This window comes from Camelus bactrianus, chromosome 2, assembly GCF_048773025.1.
Source record: "Camelus bactrianus isolate YW-2024 breed Bactrian camel chromosome 2, ASM4877302v1, whole genome shotgun sequence".
NCBI classification, from domain to species: domain Eukaryota; kingdom Metazoa; phylum Chordata; class Mammalia; order Artiodactyla; family Camelidae; genus Camelus; species Camelus bactrianus.
In genome coordinates this window covers 49,642,457-49,661,804 of record NC_133540.1, presented here as the reverse complement: position 1 = coordinate 49,661,804, position 19,348 = coordinate 49,642,457, and the positions used below count along the sequence as shown (strand labels likewise).

The following is a 19,348-nucleotide window of genomic DNA, read 5'->3' as shown; positions in this document are numbered from 1 at the left end:
TAATAATCATACTTAACACACTGATTGCCATGTCACCCAAATCTAGGTGACAGTTGTGTTTCCTCAGAGGCCCCATCACCCAGATATGGGTGACACTTTCCTTCATACAATTATGGAGGTTTTTACAAGTAATTTGCAACAGTTTTCATTTGTAATACAAGTATTTAATAGTAACAACATAAAAATATATATACAGATAAAAAATTTCTTTTGAACAAAATTATACATTACATTATTTTCTTATGATATTCACTAAAACAATTTATACAAAATTGCAGTGTTTTTGGACAACTAGGACAATATATTCCTGTCTTTTTTACATCTCTTCTAGTTTTTTGTCATTCCAAAGTTTGCCTGCTTTTCTGATAACAGAGAACACACATTCTTCTTATTTTGCTTTGCAGATTTTTGTGAATTTGTGAATTGCTTCTGCTTTGTCGCTTTGCATATTATTGAATGTAATATTTGGAGACTATAACCATTCCTTAACTAAAAGTTCCCTATCTGATATTTTAATCTTTTTATTTGCCTTTGCTGGATATACAGTATGTGCACTTATGACAGAAATACCAATAAGTAGATGTAGTGCTAATTTCTGGTACCATTTAATACTTTTTCATAACATCACTGCATATGAAACCATCTGGTCACTTCTATTGATTTCACACGTTCCTTTATTATAATCAAGTATGGCTAGTGGCTTCATTTTTGTAAGATTGCGGCGACGAGCAGATGAATTTGAACCAGTACCATAATGGTTGTGTGTTTTGTCGAAAGTATTCTTATATCCTGAATATCTTTCCATTTCAGGATGACAATTCCATTGTCATCTTCTTGCAAAACCATTTCACCTCTTTTTAGTGGATGGACATAACATCTTTCAAAATAAACTTATTGTGCCATACAGTCCCAACAACATGAGTTTTCAAACGAAAAATTTCAGGGCCAATTAGTACCTGGTGTAGAAGTTATCTACATACAAGGTATGTCCTTCATTCAGTAATTTTTCTGCAAGCTCACTGAAAACATTTTGAGCTAATCCAATTTGCCTGACTCCACTATTCTCTCGTCCAGAATATATTTTTATTGACCATGTATAACCTTCAGTCGAACATAACTTAAATAATTTTATTCCATATTTGTGTGTCTTATTTGGTATATACTACCTAAACATAAGCTTTCCCCTGCAAGGAACCATCATCTTATCAATTATGACATCTGGGCCCAGTGAAAAAGTTCTTTGATAATTTTCAGTCTAAGAATTAATCCATCAATTATCAACAGTGATATTTTTCCAAATCTATCACTTCTTTCAATAGCTTCATTATTTGCAAAGTGCAAATCTGATAATAAATCAAAATGATCACGAGATATCATGGTATGTGGCAATGCGAAATTGTAAAGGGAGTTTTTTGACCAATATTTAGTTATAAATATTGGTTTCTCACTAGACCCATCCAAATCAGAAGAGCAAGGAATTTTTTAATTTCTTCAGAAGTAGGTTTCCACCTCTTAATTTGACTATATTCCATATTTAGATATTGAAGTAATTTTTGTTCTGCATATGTTTGTCTCCTTTACCAAAAGGTTTAGTATTTCACTATCTAAAGATAGTGAAAGAACTTCACCTGAGCTGGTATCACAAGGTAATTCTGTCAGAAGTCCACTTTTTCCTGTAAATATAAACGACTTGTGTCTGCCACTAAACTCTTTCCACTGAGTATTGTCCAGTAACATCATCATCTATTTCTTCCTCTTCTACAACTAATTGTTCTAAAACCTCCTCAATGTTTTCAACTTCAACATCACCTTTCTCCTCAATCTCTGAGATTGAACTTGACAAAATTTTATTTATGTATCTTCTTCTGACATGGATCACTTCATCAACACTGCTAGGACTGCTGTCAACTGTATTTTTACATTGTCTGACAGATACTGTAAGGATAAGAAAAATCACAGAATGATACTGAAAGATGCACAGACTCTGAGATGCAGAATAAAACTGCTGAGCCAAGTCAAACAGAGCAGGCCAACGAACAGAGTACCATTCTAAACAACCACTTATCTACTGGTTCTACTAGTCAGATCACACATCATTCTCAAGCTAATGAGTATCAAAATAATGCCACAGCATCCCAGACTATTCTATTACCTGAATTTATTCCGTGCAGAATAATGACATTCCAAAAAGAAATAAAATGGTGAAGAGGTCAAAAATTGAAAACAAGAAAAAAAATTTTTAAACAATTCCAATTATACTGGAAAAATAAACAGATTAAGTATAAGCACATATATTCACACTGTGGTGAAGTGTGAATTTGGGCCCTGCAGGAAACACACTCAATCCACAGTGGGAGATCAACGTGTTAATGATGAAAGAATAAATTTTTTTCCTTTAAAATTCAGAATAAGGCAAGGATGTCCTGATTCACTGCTCCTCTACAACATCATACTGGAAGTTGTAACCAGTGTTTTTAGGTAAAATAACCTTCACGTAAACATGTCAAAGTGATTTTTGATAAAGGTGCAAAAGAAATTCAATAGAGGAAAAACAGTTTTCTTGAATGGTGCTGAAACAATTAAATGTCCATAGGCGCACACACACAAAAAGAAGCCGGACATAAGCTTAACAACTTATACAAAAAAAATTAACTCAACTTCGAAAAATATAAACCTAATATAAAACTTAAAATTATAAAATTGTCTAGAAGAAAACATAGGGGAAATGTGTGACCTTGGATTTGGTGATAAGTTTTTACATACAATACCAACAGAATGAACCATAAAAGAAAAAATTGACACAGAAATACCTCATTTTATAGAGCTCTCCTTTACTGTACTTCATAGATCCTACTTAGTTTTTTTAACAAATTGAAGGTTTGTGGCAACCCTGCACTGTCAGGAGATGGTTAGAATTTTTTGACAATAAAGTATTATGCACATTTTTAAAGGCATAGTGCTATTGCACACTTAACAGCCTACATTATAGTGCAAATACAACTTTCTCATGTACTGGGAAACAAAAAATTTGTGTGACTCACTTTATTGTGATACTTGCTTTATTTCAGTGATCTGGAACTAAGCTCACAGTATCTCCAAGGTATGCCTGTAAATCAGACTATCAAAATTAAAAACTTCTCATCTACAAGGACACTATTAAGAGAATACCCAAGCCAGAGACTGGGAGAAAATATATGCAAATCACATATCCAATGAAGGGTTTGTATAAAGAATCCATAAATACTCTTCAAACTTAATAAAAACTTAGAAAAGAAAATTTCCATTTAGAAAATGGGTAAAAGACTTGAACAGATACTTAACTAAGGAAAGTATATGGATGGCAAAGATATACGAAAATATACTCAACATCATTAGACATTAGGGAAATGCCCATTAAAACTACAATTAGATACCACCTCATATCTACTATAATGGCTAAAATAAAAGTTAAAAAACTAACAAAATACCAAATGCTGGTAAAAATGCAGTGCAATAGGAATTCTCATTTATTGTTGGTGGAAATGAAAAAATGTTATAGTCACTCTAGAAAGTTTTGGCAGTTTCTTCTAAATTTAAATACATACTATGGACTGAATGTTTGTGTCTCCCTAAAATTCATATGTCGATACCTAATTCCCAATGTGATTGTAATTGGAGGTGGGGCCTCTGGGAAGTGATTAAGTAATAAGCCATCATGAATGGGATTAGTACCCTTATAAAAGAGACTCCAGGGGAGGGTCAAGATAGCAGAGTAGTAGGACCACGTGCTCACCTCTCCCTGTGACTACAACAAAACCACAACTGACTGCTAAACAACCATTGGGAAAAAAAAAAAAAGACTGGAACCTAGCAAAAGAGATCTTCTTCAACTGGAAACATAAAAAGGGAACCACAGTGGGATAGTAGGAGGGGCATGCTCATGATATAATTGGGCCCCATGGCTCCCGAGTGTGTGACCCACAAGCTGAAGAACAATTAAGTCACAGAGGCCCTCCCATAGGAGTGAGAGTTCTGAGCCGCACATCAGGCTCCCCAGCTTGGGGTTCCAGTATTGGGAGGAGGAGACCCTAGGACATCTGGCTTTGAAGGCCAGTGGGGCTTAACTCTAGGAGCCCCATGGGACTGGGGGAAATAGAGACTTTCATTCTCTTGGGAAGAGTACACAGAATCTCATACATACCAGGTCCAAGGGCAGAATCAGTGATTTCATAGGAACCTGGGCCATATCTGCCTGCTAGATTTGGAGGGTTTCCTGGGGAGGTAGGAGAGGGCTGTGGCTCACCCTGGGGACATAAAAGCTGGTGGCAGACATTCAGGGAGTGTTCATCTACAAGAGCTTTCCTGGAGGCTGACATCCTGATTGGATCATTAGCACCAAGACCTAGCTCCACCCAATAGCCTGCAGGCTTAAGTGAAGGACAAATAACATACTGGGAGGGATTTCAGCCCCACAAACACCTCTAGACATGCCCCTAGACATGGTCCTACCTATTAGAAGACCAGGACCAAGCTTCACCCAGCAGTGTGGAGGCACTAACTCCTCCTGCCAGGAAACCTGCACAAGCCTCTAATCCAGCCTCATCTACCAGCAAGCAGATACTAGAAATAAGAAAACAACAACCCCAAAGTCTGCAGAAGGAATCCATAAACACAGGCCAGACACTACCCAGGGACTGGATGGATCCTGGCCCTAGGGTGACAAGAGAGGAGAATAAGGCTGGGACGCATAGGATGTCTCCCACAGAGGGCCACTTCTCCAAGGTCAAGAAATATAACTAACCTACCTAAAAATACAAATAGAAAGACAGACAATATGAAGTGGCAGAGAAATGTCTTCCAGGCTAAGGCAAGGATAAAATCCCAGAAGAAGAAATAAGTGATAAGGAGACAGGCAACCTATCCAAGAAAGAGTTTAGAATAATGATGGAGAAAATGTTCAGAGAACTCAAGAGGAATACAGATCCAGAGCAAAGTTTTTAGCGAAGAGCTGGAAAATATAAAGAATACACAGAGTTGAAGAATAAAATTACTGAAATGACTAACATACTAGAAGGAACCAAGAATAGACTAAATGAGGCAGAAGAATGGATAAGTGAGCTAAAAGACAGTGGAAATCACTACTATAGAACAGAAAAAAAAAAAAGATGAAAAGAAATTAGGATAGTTTGAAAGAACTCTGGGATAACATGAAGCCTGCAAACTAATATTTGAAATATAGGGGATCTAGAAAGAGAAGAGAGAGAGAAAGGACCTGAGAAAATTTTTGAAGAGATAATAACTGAACACTTCCCTGACTTGGGAAAGGAAAGTCAAGGAAGCTCAGAGTTCCACACAGGATCAACCCAAAAAGGAACATACCAATGCACATAGTAATCAAATGAACAAAAATTAAGGATAAGGAGAAAATATTAAAATCAGCAAGAGAAAAGCAACAAATGAGATACAAAGGAGCTTCCAAAAGGTTATCAGTTGATTTTTCAGCAGAAACTTTATATGCCAGAAGGGAGTGACACAATATATTTAAAGCGATGAAGGGGAAAAGCTTAACAATCTAGAATACTCTACCCAGCAAGGCTCTCACTCAGATTGATGAAGAAACCAAAAGCATCACAGATAAAAGCTTGCAAATAATGTGTTTTGATCTGAGTTCTTAAAACAGAACTTGATACAGTTTTAGATGCGAAGGGGATGGTAACTATCATAGGCCATCTTAATTACCCAAAATAACTGATTTCTCCTAATTCTCAAAGATCTTTATTTAAAAAATCATCCACTTGGGTGCAGGTTTGCCATGATAAGGCCTTATGAATTAGTGCTTAATACACATTTGTTGAATAAAAGTAATATTCAAAATGGGATTAGCCAGTCACTAGAAAGTCATTTTTATTGTAGTCCACCTGGTATGAGAGAAAGAAGTCACACATAAGCAAGGGGAACTCTAGAATGAATGTTGTGGTGTTGGATTACAGACAAAGATAAAGGTACAAACACATCTTTATGTATAGATACCAAAATACAAATGTGTCTGTATATATGAGTTAGTATTTATTAGCTCTGTTCTCTGTGCAGGCACGGAAGCAATGACACTTCAATAGCAACAAGTACCACTAGCTCCAAGATCTTAGCTTCTCTTTACGATTATCCAATGAAAAATAACCAGGGTTTCCTGAAGAAATGGCCAATTTTAGGTCTGGGGCATGAAAAATACAAGCAACTTATAGTGCCAGAAAGTAAGGAAATACTTTTTTTTTAATGGGGAGATGTCAAAAGGGCACAGGAGTCAACATGAAAGAGCTGCCGAAGCTGGGACATCAGAGCAACAAAATAGTAACAGTACTGGATTATACCCATATAATAATTTTAAAAATGACTCCAAACTGGTGTAAATGACTGAATATACATAAGGGAAGGGGACAATTTTTTCTTATAAATATTACAAATAATAAATGTAGAAGGAATGAGGGAAATAGAAAATCACCATTAGAACATCATAGTAGAAGTTCTGGTTCAGATGATGAAATAGGAAGATCCCAAACTCTCCTCCTCCCACAGACACACCAAATGTACAGCTACATATAGAACAATTTCCTCTGAAAAAACCCACAAAACTAGCTGAGCGACGCCTACGCAATGGGCAACCAAAAAATCCCCACATCTACACAGGCAGAAGAGGCTGAGACACAATCTTGCCATAAACCCCACCCCTAGTGTGGTGGCACACAATCAGTAAGGAACTCACAACTCCAAGCTTCTGCTCAAGAAGAAAGGGTTTGAATCCTACATCTGACAACTTTGAAGACCTGCACCTAAGAGATGAGCCCCTAAAACATCTAGCTATGAAAGCCAATAAGGCTTGCATCCACAAGACACACAAAGCCATAGTGAACAGAGAAACAGTCCTGAAAGGGTTTGCATGGACTCACTGTGACTACATCCTAGGCCCAGCACTGAGGTAACTGACTGAAACATCCAGTCCTTCTGTAAAAGAGGACTATTTGCTTATCGTAAAGCTTTGGGCTAAGGAGAAGGCATCTAATTTAACACACATCTAGGGGTCTACCTAAATACTCTCCAAAGATCATAGAGGCCAGCAGGCACCATCTTTGTGTCCTCCCTCTGCCTCACCCCAGGTCACAAGTACCTCCCAGAAAGGAGTTCGTGCAAATGTCTGGTGCCCTAGTTTTTGTGCATAACACCCAGAGGTCACCTCGTGATTGCCTGACTCTGGTGAACTCAGAAGGGCTTATGTTCACAGGTCCCACAAGACTGTAACAACAAAATTATTAACTGGCTATCCACCCAGGGCACAGTGGAGAAGCAGCAGACTGTGAAAGAGCCCTATTAGTTTATCTTCATACTGTGGCCTGAGGGGCAGGTTTCTACTTAAACACACATATAAGGGCCCACTGCAATCCTCTCCAGAGACCAGGGAGGCTAGGCTGGTGGCACTATCTTCATGTCCTCCCCCGCCTCACCCCAGATCACCAGTGTCTCTCTGAGAAGCCTGTGCACATGTCTGGCACCCCAGAAGACACATCTCTTAATAGCCTGGCTCTGGTGGCTAGTGCATGGGTTGGGTTCATGGGTTTAATGGGATGGCGGTAAACAAAGAAAAAGTTCTTAATTGGCTATCATCCCAGACTCAGTGCAGAGGGGGCAAACAGAAAAGCCCAACACCCAGTCTCCCCCTGAAAGAGGTATATTTGCATACTTTCAAAGTTTCTACCTCAGGATTCAGCTTTCGATCAGACTAAATCTAGGTAATGACTAAAATCTTCCCTCCATTGGGTCACTGATAGATCTTGACACACCCTCAACTATACGGAGGCACTAAGAACAAACTAAACTACTTAGACAACCACAAAGTTTTTGAGAAGCAACCATGAATGAGCTAGGGAAGGGCTGAACAATAACGTTCATCTCCTACATGAGGCCAATCCTTTAAGATTGGAAGAGGTGGCTGTTTTTTCTAATGCATAGAAGTGAACTGGAGACTCAAGAAAAACAAAGAAACAAAGGAATGTGTTTCAAATGAAAGAACAAAATAAAACCTTAGAAAAAGTCCTTAATAAAAAGGAAGATAAGTGATTTATTTGAGAAACAGTACAAAATAAGATAAATGTTTACCAAGCTCAGAAGAATAGATTAAAAAAGTGAGAACTTCAACAAAGAGATAGAAAATACAAGAAAGTACTAAATAAAACCGACAAAGCTGAATAATACAATAACTGAACTAAAAAATACAATAGAGGGGTTCATCAGACTAGATGAAACAGCAGAAAAAATCAGTGTACTCGAAGACAGAGCAGTGGCACTTGCCTAATCAGGCACATGAAAGTGGACGACTATCTAACACCATATACAAAAATCAACTCAAAATGGATTAAAGACATGAACCTAATAAGACCTGAAACCATAAAACTCCTAGTAGAAAACATAGGTGGTAAGCTCCTTGACTTTGGTGTTGGTAATGTTTTTTTGAATTTGACATCCAAAGCAAAGGCAACAAAAGCAAAGATAAACAAGCAGGACTGTATAGGACTATAAAGTTTCTTCACAGGAGAGAAAACCATTAACAAAATGAAAAGGCAACTTACAGAATGGAAAAAAAAATATTTTCAAATCATATATCTGATAAGGGTTTAATACCCAAAATGCACAAAGAACTCATGAAACTCAATACCAAAAAAATCAAACAATCTGATTTTTAAAATCGTGTATACCAAAGAAGGTACAGAGATGGCCAATAGGTACATGAAAAGGTGTTCAACATCACTATCAGAGAAATGCAAATCAAAACCACAATGAGATAACCACTTCACATCTAATGGAACAGCTACTATCAAAAAGACAAGAAATAACAAATGTTGGCGAGGATGTGGATAAAAGGGAACCCTCATACACTGTTGGAGGGAATGTAAATTTGTTCAGTGGCTATGGAAAACAATACAGAGGTTCTGCAAAAATTAAAAACAGAATTACCATATGATCCAGCATTTCCACTACTGGGTGTTTATCCTAAGGAAATGAAAACCCTAACTGGAAAAGGCATCTGCACCCCCATTTTTAGTGCAGCATTATTTATAATAGCCAAGACATGGAACAACATAAATGTCCATCAATGGAGGAATAGACAGAAAAGATGTGGTATATATACACAACTGAATATCATTCATCCATAAAAAAGGGAAATCTTGCCATTTGCGACAACATGGGTTGACTTTGAGGGCATTAGGATAAGTGAAATAAGACAGGAAATACAAACACTATATAATTTCACTTAAATGACGTCATAGATACAAAGAACAGATTAGGGGTTACCAGAACCAAGAGGTAAGAATATCAAAAGGCACAAGCTTCCAGTTATAAAATAAATAAGTCCTGGAGATGTTATACACAGTATGGTGATTATAATTAATAATACTGTATTGTATATTTGCTAAGTTAGTAGATCTTAAAAGTTCTTATCACAAGAAAAAAAAATTGCAACTGTGTGTGGTGATGAATGTTAACTAGATTTGTTGTGGTGATCAATATGCAATACACACATATACCAAATCATGTTTTCCATCTGAAACTAATATAAAGTTATATGTCCATTATAGTTCAATAAAAAAGAAGAAATTTAACTGAGAAAACGTATCTAAGAAAAAAAGAACGCCACAGTAATAACTGCTTCAGGCAAAACGAAAATTAGACTCCAGGGTGAAACAGGATACGCGCATAGCCTCAAATTATCTCTCTCAAAATATTTATAAATATGGTGGTTTTAACATATGTGCACAAATTCTGTGATACTCCTCTCTCCAGGAGGTGGACCTCTATTTCCCTCCCCTTGTGTGTATGTCGGACTTCCTCCTAACAAGAGTATAGAAAATGGAAAACAGTAACTTCATAGTGGAAAAACCTGACAGACACAACCTTTACCAAGTCCTCAAGGTTAGCATTGCCACTAACAGTTGATATCACATACTCTCTGATATGCCACAAGATGTGCACCTGACTTCTGTAGCAGTCTTCCCAAATTATCCTTAACTCTTGTATAACCATAAGAAAACATCAGGTATATGTAAATTGAGGGTCATTTCACAAAACATCCAAAAAGGACTCTTCAAAAGTATCAAGGTCAAGAAAAATAAGGAAAGACTGAAAATTTATCATAGACCACAGAAAATTAAGGAGGCAAGACCAGTAAGTGCAATGCAGTATCCTGGACTGACTCTTCAACAGGAAGTGGACATTAGTAGAAAAACTGGTGAAATATGAATAAAGTATATAGTGTAGTTAGTAGTATTGCACCCAAGGTTAATTTCTTAGTTTTGATAAATGTATTGGTGTGCAAGACGTTAACATTAGGGGGAACTAGATGGAAGAATATAGAGAAACTTTATGACTTTTCTATAACTCTAAAATTATTTCAAAATAAAATATTATACATATATGCTTTCTAAGAATAATTTTTAACCATTCCTTTTACTTTTTGAGCTTCTGTTTCTACTCAAATTTGACCCTAATGTAATTATATATTTTTGTACTTTTAAGTTTTACTCACCATCCTTAGCATACTTCTTGGCACTAACATTTTAATTTTTAAATTTCCTATAAGAAAAAGATTATAAGTGTTAAAGGGGGAAAAAGCTAGGTTTTTATCGTTACAATTATTAACGAGCACTGGATCAAAGCAACATAACACATTCTGATAGTCACTAAAGAAAAATATGCCGCTTTTATTGAAAATACATTGCGTAATGAAATAAGGCTGTTTTTTCCTCCCATTTAGCCCATGTATCCGTAGATGGATGCCATTCCCATCAATTCTATTGCTGTTTTCTATTTCTTATTTAAAAGTGATTTAATCCTTGAGAAACCTTTACCACACACAAAAAAAATTAGAGGGGTATTTAAATTTTGTTATAACAATGTCGGTCAATTCCTTGACGTCCTTGTGGACTACATGCCAAAACTGGTTTAGTAATTTACCATTTAAAATATTTTCAGCGATCTATCGACTAACACCTCCACTAGGGCCTCCTTCAACTTTCACAAGAGTAAAGAATTGAGGACACCTACATTGGGTTTGTCACTTCTATATTAGAGCCATTAGCTCTGAACGCCCTCACCTGTTTTCATGATTGATTATTCTTTGCTTGGCTCCACCACTGAGGCTCCTGCAGGAGTCCAGGGTGTTTTTTTCTGAAAACAGGAGAGACACCGTGAGGCCAAACCTTGTCCACAGGTGCAATCTTTGAGAATAATTGGGACAAAGAGAATAGAAACCACCCACACATATAGGTTTCCCTAGGACAGCCCCCAAGCCCACTAGATAAGGAGGCCGCGTTACAGCGCTCTGTCAGGACGGAGAGGGAAAGGCAGGGTGAGAAGGAGGTGTGTGCGCAGGGCATCAGCCAGGAGAGTGACTAAACCCAACTGCGCGACTTACCCACCTTCTCCAGCACCGAAGGTGGCCAACAGGCCTGAGCACCCACGCTACGAGACCCGCACGGGCATTACGTGGCCCTGAACGTGCGAGACGCTCGCGTCGCACAACTTGGCGACGACGCAGGCCGTGGAGCGCGGCAGGCACGCGCTGGCGCATGCGCAGGGGTGGGAGCGCGGGCCGCGGAGGCGGTTGGTGATTGGATGCGGCAGGCGCAGGCGCGTCTGACCCGCCCCTGCAGCGAGGCCGCGAGACCGCTTTTGAAAGACGCAGCGCTGGTCGCGTGGCTTTCACGCCAAGCGGTCTGAAGAGAGAGGTTGAGGCCATCCGGGAGAAGCAACGGCGTCGTCGTCAGCGGCAGGCCGGCGAGCCCCAGGCCTGCGGCCCTGTCTGCGGCTCAGTCAGAACTACCAGCCTGCGGGGTCCGGCCAGCAGGGCAAGAAGGACAATTTTGGTGGGTGGGAGTTGGGGAGGGACTTGGGAGGCTGCCAACAGGCCGCTGCGGGTCTCATGTTTTTGTTTTCTTTTCTTTCTTTTTCCCTGACCCCCGAGTAGGTGTAAGGGCTCTTCACCACAGGTCGCGTCATTCTTTTTTTCTCTTTGTGGTAGCACTGTGGGGAGGGATTTAGGAGACAGTTCTGTAAAAAAAAAAAAAATAACAAAAAAACTGAAAGACTCCAGTCACAAAGAAGTCATGACGTCAGTTAAGAAGCTTTGACTTGTGAGTGTGTATGTAAAGGCTGTTTATGGGAATGTGGTTATTTCAGGGTATTTTTATTCTACCTAGTACCTTGGGCTTTTTTGTTTGTTTGTTTTCTGCCAATTTTCTTATAATTTGTAGGTGAGAAAATGTCTGGCAACAACGACTGGTTTCAGGGTTCTCGGGTCCCTAGCTTTGCTCAGATGCTGAAAAAGAACTTGCCAGTTCAGCCATCAGCCCAGACGGTATCTATACCTGCAGGATACTCCTCGGAGAGTTACAGCCTGTCGAATATGGCATCCAAGGTTACGCAAGTGACGGGTACAAACCCTTTTACATTTGTCGTAATGCCTGTGTTCTTTAAGATTCTGGGATGGCCAGTAAGTTTTATTGAGCCTCTGCTTTAAATGTTTCCTGGATATATATCCGTTTACCTGTGGCCATGTACCGACTGAAACTTGAATTTGACTCCTAACACTGTGGAAATTCTTCCCCTGGCTGCTCACTTAATTGTTCTTTACCACATGAGATTAAACAATTTCCAGCGTGTCTTGCCTTTTTGAGGTGAGGCTGTGTTTTCCCCTTCAAGGAACAGAGCTGGACTTGTACTGGTTTATATTCCACATATCACTTAACATAGTGTTGTGTTAAGCAGAGACAAACATACTTTAAAAATCCGATTGAATTCAACGTGAAAGTTTATATAAAATAGTGAATAGGAAGCAGAAACTGGGTTCTAGCCCCAAATCTGTCTTACGTTCTAGGCCTTAGTGAAGTCACGTGTAGAAATGGCTTAGAGAGCCTCTGAAGGCCTTGGCCTCACTAAAATTCTATGATACTTTGATATCCCTTATGATACGGCAGTGAGAGCACTTTGTAAAACAGTCTTAATACTCCAAAAGATATATCCGGTAAGAGGTTACACTTCTTTAGCAGTGGAAACTTATTTTTAATGAAAAACACATATGATTGTGTCTTGGAAAAATCATCTGTTTTAGGGAAGGGTTTAGTGCTTTTGCTTGTCTTCTTCTTTTTTTAATTTAACCAAATTGACAAGCATAAATATTTATTCTTAGGTAATTTTCCAGAACCATTGCTTTCCAAAGGCCTTTCATCTATTTCAAATCCTGTCCTTCCTCCGAAAAAAATACCTAAGGAATTTATAATGAAATACAAACGTGGAGAGATAAATCCTGTGTCAGCCTTGCACCAGTTTGCACAGATGCAGCGGGTTCAGCTTGACCTTAAGGAAACAGTAAAAACAGGCAAGTGCAAATTTGTATCTGGTTGTTACAGTACTGGGAAAAACTTTCCTATTAAAAGCAAAGTATATAAGTAGTACTAAATTTGGTTATTTTCTTTATTTACCTAATATTGGAGTTAGATAACTACTAGTATGTTTTTGCAAGTATACTTAAGAAATTTTTATGTTCATACTTCTTTAGCCTTCTAAGCCTCTACATTTAACTTATACAAAATTTTTACAATCACTGAATTTTTCTTATTATACATGGCTAGTTTAATGGAAATTTTATCAGCGTTGTAGATTTTCAGGTGTAAATAAGTACTCCTCGTAGCACAAACATGCTTTTGTGTGAATGTTACATATTTGGACTATGATTGTTTTATGAGTATTCTGTGATAATGATGCCTGACAAAAATTATAGTCAAATTTGGCTTCTGAAATTTAAAAATTAGAAGTGAAAATAGCACATTATTGATTCTTTGCAAACTTTTCTGTTTTCTCCATTCTCTACTAAACTGCTCTCCCACCAGAAGAATCTGTTACCATACTGGGTCTGTGGAAGGCTGCAGGAGTACAGATTAGTAAAAGATGGGAAGAAGCTTCTGATTTTGTCACTTTATGACTAGTGATGTGGAAAAACTTTTGGAAAGTGGAGGGACAAGAGAATAAAGTGCTCTTAAGAGGCATCGGCAGACTTAAAGCAAGAGAATCAAAGCACAATCTTTTAAAAAAGAATCTGTGTATGTGTATATAAGTGTGGGTACTTGTGTGTATATTTTACACACACAATCAGGTAGTTTTGTTTAATTTTCTCTTCCTGATACTAACTTTTGCTGGTAGGGTGTCTCAGAGTTAGTATCTTTGCAAAGAATTTAAAGCTTTCGAGATTTTTAGTAAATATCGTCATACTGAAGCAAAGTTTCTAGTCATTGTTTTGGATGAAATAACAGTAAATTAACAGGTGGCAAAAATAGGGTCTTAATATAGAAGATGGAGTTTTCCTAGATCCTGTCACTATAGTTTGGATTACTTCATGTGATTAATACTATGGATTGAATTTCTGTATAACTAGTTTGCTTTCCTCCATTTTTCTCCACTGCCCTTGGAAAATGTAAACTATTGGTCACAGTTAAAAAAAAAAATTTAGGGCAAATCTTCATTGATCTGAGCAGAAACTACTAAAAAATATAACTCAGTGATTGTTAATGGTGCTCATTTTATGTGCATAGTACTAGTTGAATAATCTAATTCAGTAGGTTTGGTAGAAAAACCAGAGAATCAGTATTTAACAAGCTCTTTAGTATGGATTTAGATGATCATAAGGTTTGAGAACCTGAGATATAAATAGAATGGAGCTTAAGGGCTCTGACACAGTACTCACTAACAAATTTGATGTGCGGTACCTCCCACATTAGAATCATCTGGGCCATTTGTTAAAAGTATAAAATAGTCTAAGGTTTAGTAAATTTGGTTTGGAACCCAGCTGATCGTGAAGGAAGGAACTTGGAAAACAGGTCCTAGATATTGGAAGGAAAGCAGTTTATTCTGATACAGTCTGGAGTTGCTTGTAAAATCTTGGTGTACATCTTAGAGGAAAATCCAGCAGTTAATGTAATGTGTGAAAAGATAAGATAATAAAATAATAATGAGGCTTATGTGGAGTAACATTGTACATAGCCATTCGTAACGTAACCAGAATGGAGACTTAAGTTTCTTGAAGACCTTCTGTAGTCTGAATACCAGCAAGTAAAACTTGAACCAGGAAATTCTTTGGCCTTTTAATATAAATGATTCTGTTTCATCAGGCAGATAGGAAGACAAGGTAAATGTAATTAATTGTATAAAGGTAATTTTTCTGAGAATTTTGGATGACTGGACATTCAGTTTAATTCTTTAGCATATTTTTCATTATTACTTATTTTTCGGTTTTCCTTGAGAATCCCCCTACCACTCTAAGGCTATGATGGGTAGTTGCTTACCATGACTCCCTGATAGGAGCATAAGATTTCTTCACAGGGATTCCTTCTGTTCTGGAGCTTATAACAGTACTGAGGCACTCAGAGAGTAGGAGAAGTTCAACTTCATCAATATTGAAGTTTGAAAGAAGAGAAACGTTGCTAGAGGCTCCACATTTACCTCTCATTGGTCATTTGATAGATATTTGGATGCTTACCGTTGCCAGGCATTATGCAAGACACTGTTGCTCCATGTGTGACATGTACCCTGAAGCTGGCCCTACTGTTCATGCTAAATCTGGGACCAGAACAGCTACTTGAAGGATTCCTCAGAACTAGCTTAGGGGCCCACTCAACTTTGCTTTTAAACTGTATTGGCCCTATAAGAAAACTGATAGGCTGAGATAGTTTTCTACAATTGTACTGGAATATTTTCCTATGTGACAGACATCTTTTGCAGGATCATGTTGTGAAGTATTACAGCATTCACTCCGAGTTATTTTTTAAGGTAATGTTATGGGACCGTATTTTGCTTTTTGTGCTGTGGTGGATGGTATTCAGTACAAGACTGGACTGGGACAAAATAAAAAGGAGTCTAGATCCAATGCAGCAAAATTAGCTCTTGATGAGCTTCTACAATTGGATGAACCTGAATCAAGAATTTCAGAAACATCAGGTAAATATTCTTGATTATAAAGTAGAGTTTGTAAAATGTATCATTTTCCAGAAAGAGTCACCTGGAAGATTTACGTTAATGAAGGGTTGCTTGTCAACTACAACAAAGAAGTAGCAGGATTTATTTGAGAAAATAAAGGTTTGAGGTAGCATAGAAAATAGATTGAGGGTGTAAACTCTGGAATTAGATTGCTAAGCATTGAGTATTGACCCTGGACAGACAAGTTATTTGCCTGCTAAACCTAAGTTTCATCACTTGAAAAATGGAGACAAGGATAGATACCTCCTATGTCTATCATTAGGATTAAATAAATAATGCATGCAGAGCTTTTAACCAGTACCTGGTGAGGAGTAACATAATCAAACGGCAGTGGTTCTTAGTAAATATTTATTAATTTGAGGAATATAGTAAACTTAGCATAGTAAACAGTTTTTGTCAATATTGACTGCATGTTAGATTACATTTTGGTTAACTATAAATGAGGCAACTTAATGAAGAAAAACATTTAACTTTGATTTAAACAGTGGCAGTAAATTCTTTTTAAATTCAAATCATCAATTTATTTTACTGCTGGATTTGTAAAATTTGTAACCTATTTTATTATTTCTTTTGTAATACTTAAGGTTATTTTCTTTAAGCTCAATTCTTATTTCATATGTTTTAATTTTTCTATTTAGTTAAAACCATTATTTAATAGTTTAAAATGATTTATTTTGCAACATCTCATAAGTTTTGATATGTAGTCTTTTTTGTTGTTTTCAAATAGTTTGTCATACTTTTGATTTATAATAAGTACTTAGGAAAGTATTTTCTTAATTTTCATATTTCTGTTCACTATCTTGGAGATTTATTAAATTTTTAGAGCTAGGTATGATGCTTTTGGTGTCTTAAACATGGTGGCAGTTTATTAATGGAAATTCCTTATATGTGATTATTTTATCAGCTATTAACCCACCTAGTTATGTCCCCAGCAATATTTTCCCAGTTTCCTTTCAACTATAACGTGCATTTGAATCAATAAATCTGTGTTTTGAGAATGTGTTGAGTTCAGAGACTATGGTAAATACCAGGAATCCAGAAACAAATAAGCCCTGTCCTCTACCTTCAGGGAACTAAAATGCTTTGTTGAAATCAAGTTAAAACTGAGCTACAGAATTTCCCAAGCATCTAATTTAATTAACAGAAAATGATACTTATGATTGGCTTCTTGTGATAAATGCGTTTTCCCTAAGGGTTTTCAAAATGTTTGTCTAGGGATAGTAGATGTTTTGCCGTGTGAGCAATGATTTTTAGTGTCCAAACATTTATCTTTTCCCTTCTTTGTGAAAATTAAGGTAACATTTTCCCGTTATCACTGATGCCACTTTTATATTCACCATCTTCTCAAAAATTGCCAGTAGTGCCTTAATTATGACTAGAAGTTATTTAGTAAAACTTTTTTATTGGCATAAAGCCTGGAAATAATAAGGTCATCTTTTCACTTATAATGAGCCACATTTTCTTATTTAAAATGTTTGTCTTAGACAGCCAAGTTTAATAATTTATTTTTCTTGTGGAGAGATATGGAAAGTAAGTGTTGAGTATTTTTTTTTCTTAGCTGTTAACCTTACATTTGTTTTTCTAGTCTCCTCCACATTCATAATGTAAAATTTTAATTTTAAAAACTTACAAATTTTTTTAAATTCTAAATTCATCAGAATTAATTTTCATGTATATCTTCTTTCACATTTTGTACATGGTGTTTTAAAAATTATGGTTTTTTTTAAATTTACTATATAAAAACTTTTTTGCCCTGATTTTTTTCAAGGGCAATATGATTAATGATGCTATGATAGGTTTTGAAAATCTAACACTGTCTGACACAATGAATCTGGCTCTAAACTTAGTTTATTTCAGCACCTCTTAAAAAATCATTTAATAATGTGAAAGTAATGTAAACTTCTTATAATGCTATGTTTAAAAATAAGATTTACTGTCTTAACCATTTTAAGTGTACAATCCAATAGTACTGATAGTAATAGTACAATAGTGTTAAGTACATTCACTTTGTTGTGCATCCAATATCCAGAATTCATCTTACAAAGCTGAAATTCTATACCCATTAAACAATTATTCCTTATTCACCCCTTCATCAAGCCCATGGCAATTACCATTCTACTTTCTGTCTGTATGAATTTGACCATTCTGGTTACCTCATATAAGTAAAATCATGCAGTATGTGTCTTTTTGTGACTGACTTATTTCACTTAGCATAATGTCCTCAAAATTTCTCCATGTTGTGGCCTGTGTCAGAATTTCCTTCCTTTTTAAGGCTGAATAATAATTCTGTTGTATGCATAAACCACATTTTGTTTATCCATTCTTCTGTTGATGGACTTTTGGATTGCTTCAACTTTGGCTGTTGTCAATAATGCTGCTATGAGCGTGGGTGTACAACTATCTCTTTATATCTTGCTTTCAGTTTTTTGGGTTTTATACCCAGTAGTAGAATTGCTGCATCATATGGTAATTTTATGTTTAATTTTTTTGAAGAACTACCATATTGTGTTCCATAATGGCTGCACCATTTTACATTCTACCCACAGTGCACAACGATTCTAACTTTTTCCACATCGTTGTCAAAACTTCCTGTTTTCCTTTTATTTTTATTTATTTATTTATTTGTTGATAGTAGCCATCCTAATGGGTGAGGTATGGTATCTCATTGTGACTTTGATTTGCTTTCCCTAATTACTGGTGATGTTGAGCTTTTTTTTTTTTTCTTTTTTTCTTTTTTTCCCCAGGTGCTTATTGACCATTTGTATCTTCTTTGGAGAAATGTCATACTCAAGTCCAATTCTCATGAATTGGGTTGTTTCATTTTCTTTTGGGTTTTAGGCATCCGCTATATATTCCAAATAACACTTCCTCATCAGATAATATGATTTGCAAATATTTTCTCCTTTTATGAAGTTTTTAATTTTGAATAAGTCCAATTTTTCCATTTTTTCCTCTGTTTTCTGTGCCTTTGGTTTCATATGTAAGAAATCATTGCCAAATCCAGTGTTATGAAGCTTTTCACCCCTGTTTTCTTCTAAGGGTTCTATAGTTTAGCTCTTTTACTTGGGTTTTTGATCCATATCAAGTTAATTTTTATATATATATATTTTTAGCTAAGGGTCCAACTTCATTCTTTTGCATATGGATATCCAGTTTTTCCAGCATCATTTATAGAAAAGACTGTTGTTTCCCCCATTGAATGGTGTTGGCACTCTTCTTTAGAATCATTTGACAACATATGTAAGGATTTATTTCTGGGTCTCTAGTCTGTTTCATTGGTCTGTGTGTCTGTCTT

The 19,348-nt window shown here is 36.6% G+C and overlaps 1 protein-coding gene across 1 annotated transcript in view; it reads left to right on the top strand.

The window, feature by feature from the left end:
* The first annotated feature begins 12,283 nt into the window (after positions 1-12,283).
* The window catches only part of ADAD1 (adenosine deaminase domain containing 1), a 40,209-nt gene continuing 33,144 nt past the window's right edge, over positions 12,284-19,348 (top strand). The window contains exons 1-3 of the mRNA XM_010952581.3: positions 12,284-12,458; positions 13,214-13,402; positions 15,847-16,014. Of these exons, the coding sequence (XP_010950883.1) occupies positions 12,287-12,458; positions 13,214-13,402; positions 15,847-16,014 (529 nt within the window). The 5' untranslated portion in view covers positions 12,284-12,286. The remainder of the gene's footprint in view (positions 12,459-13,213; positions 13,403-15,846; positions 16,015-19,348) is intronic.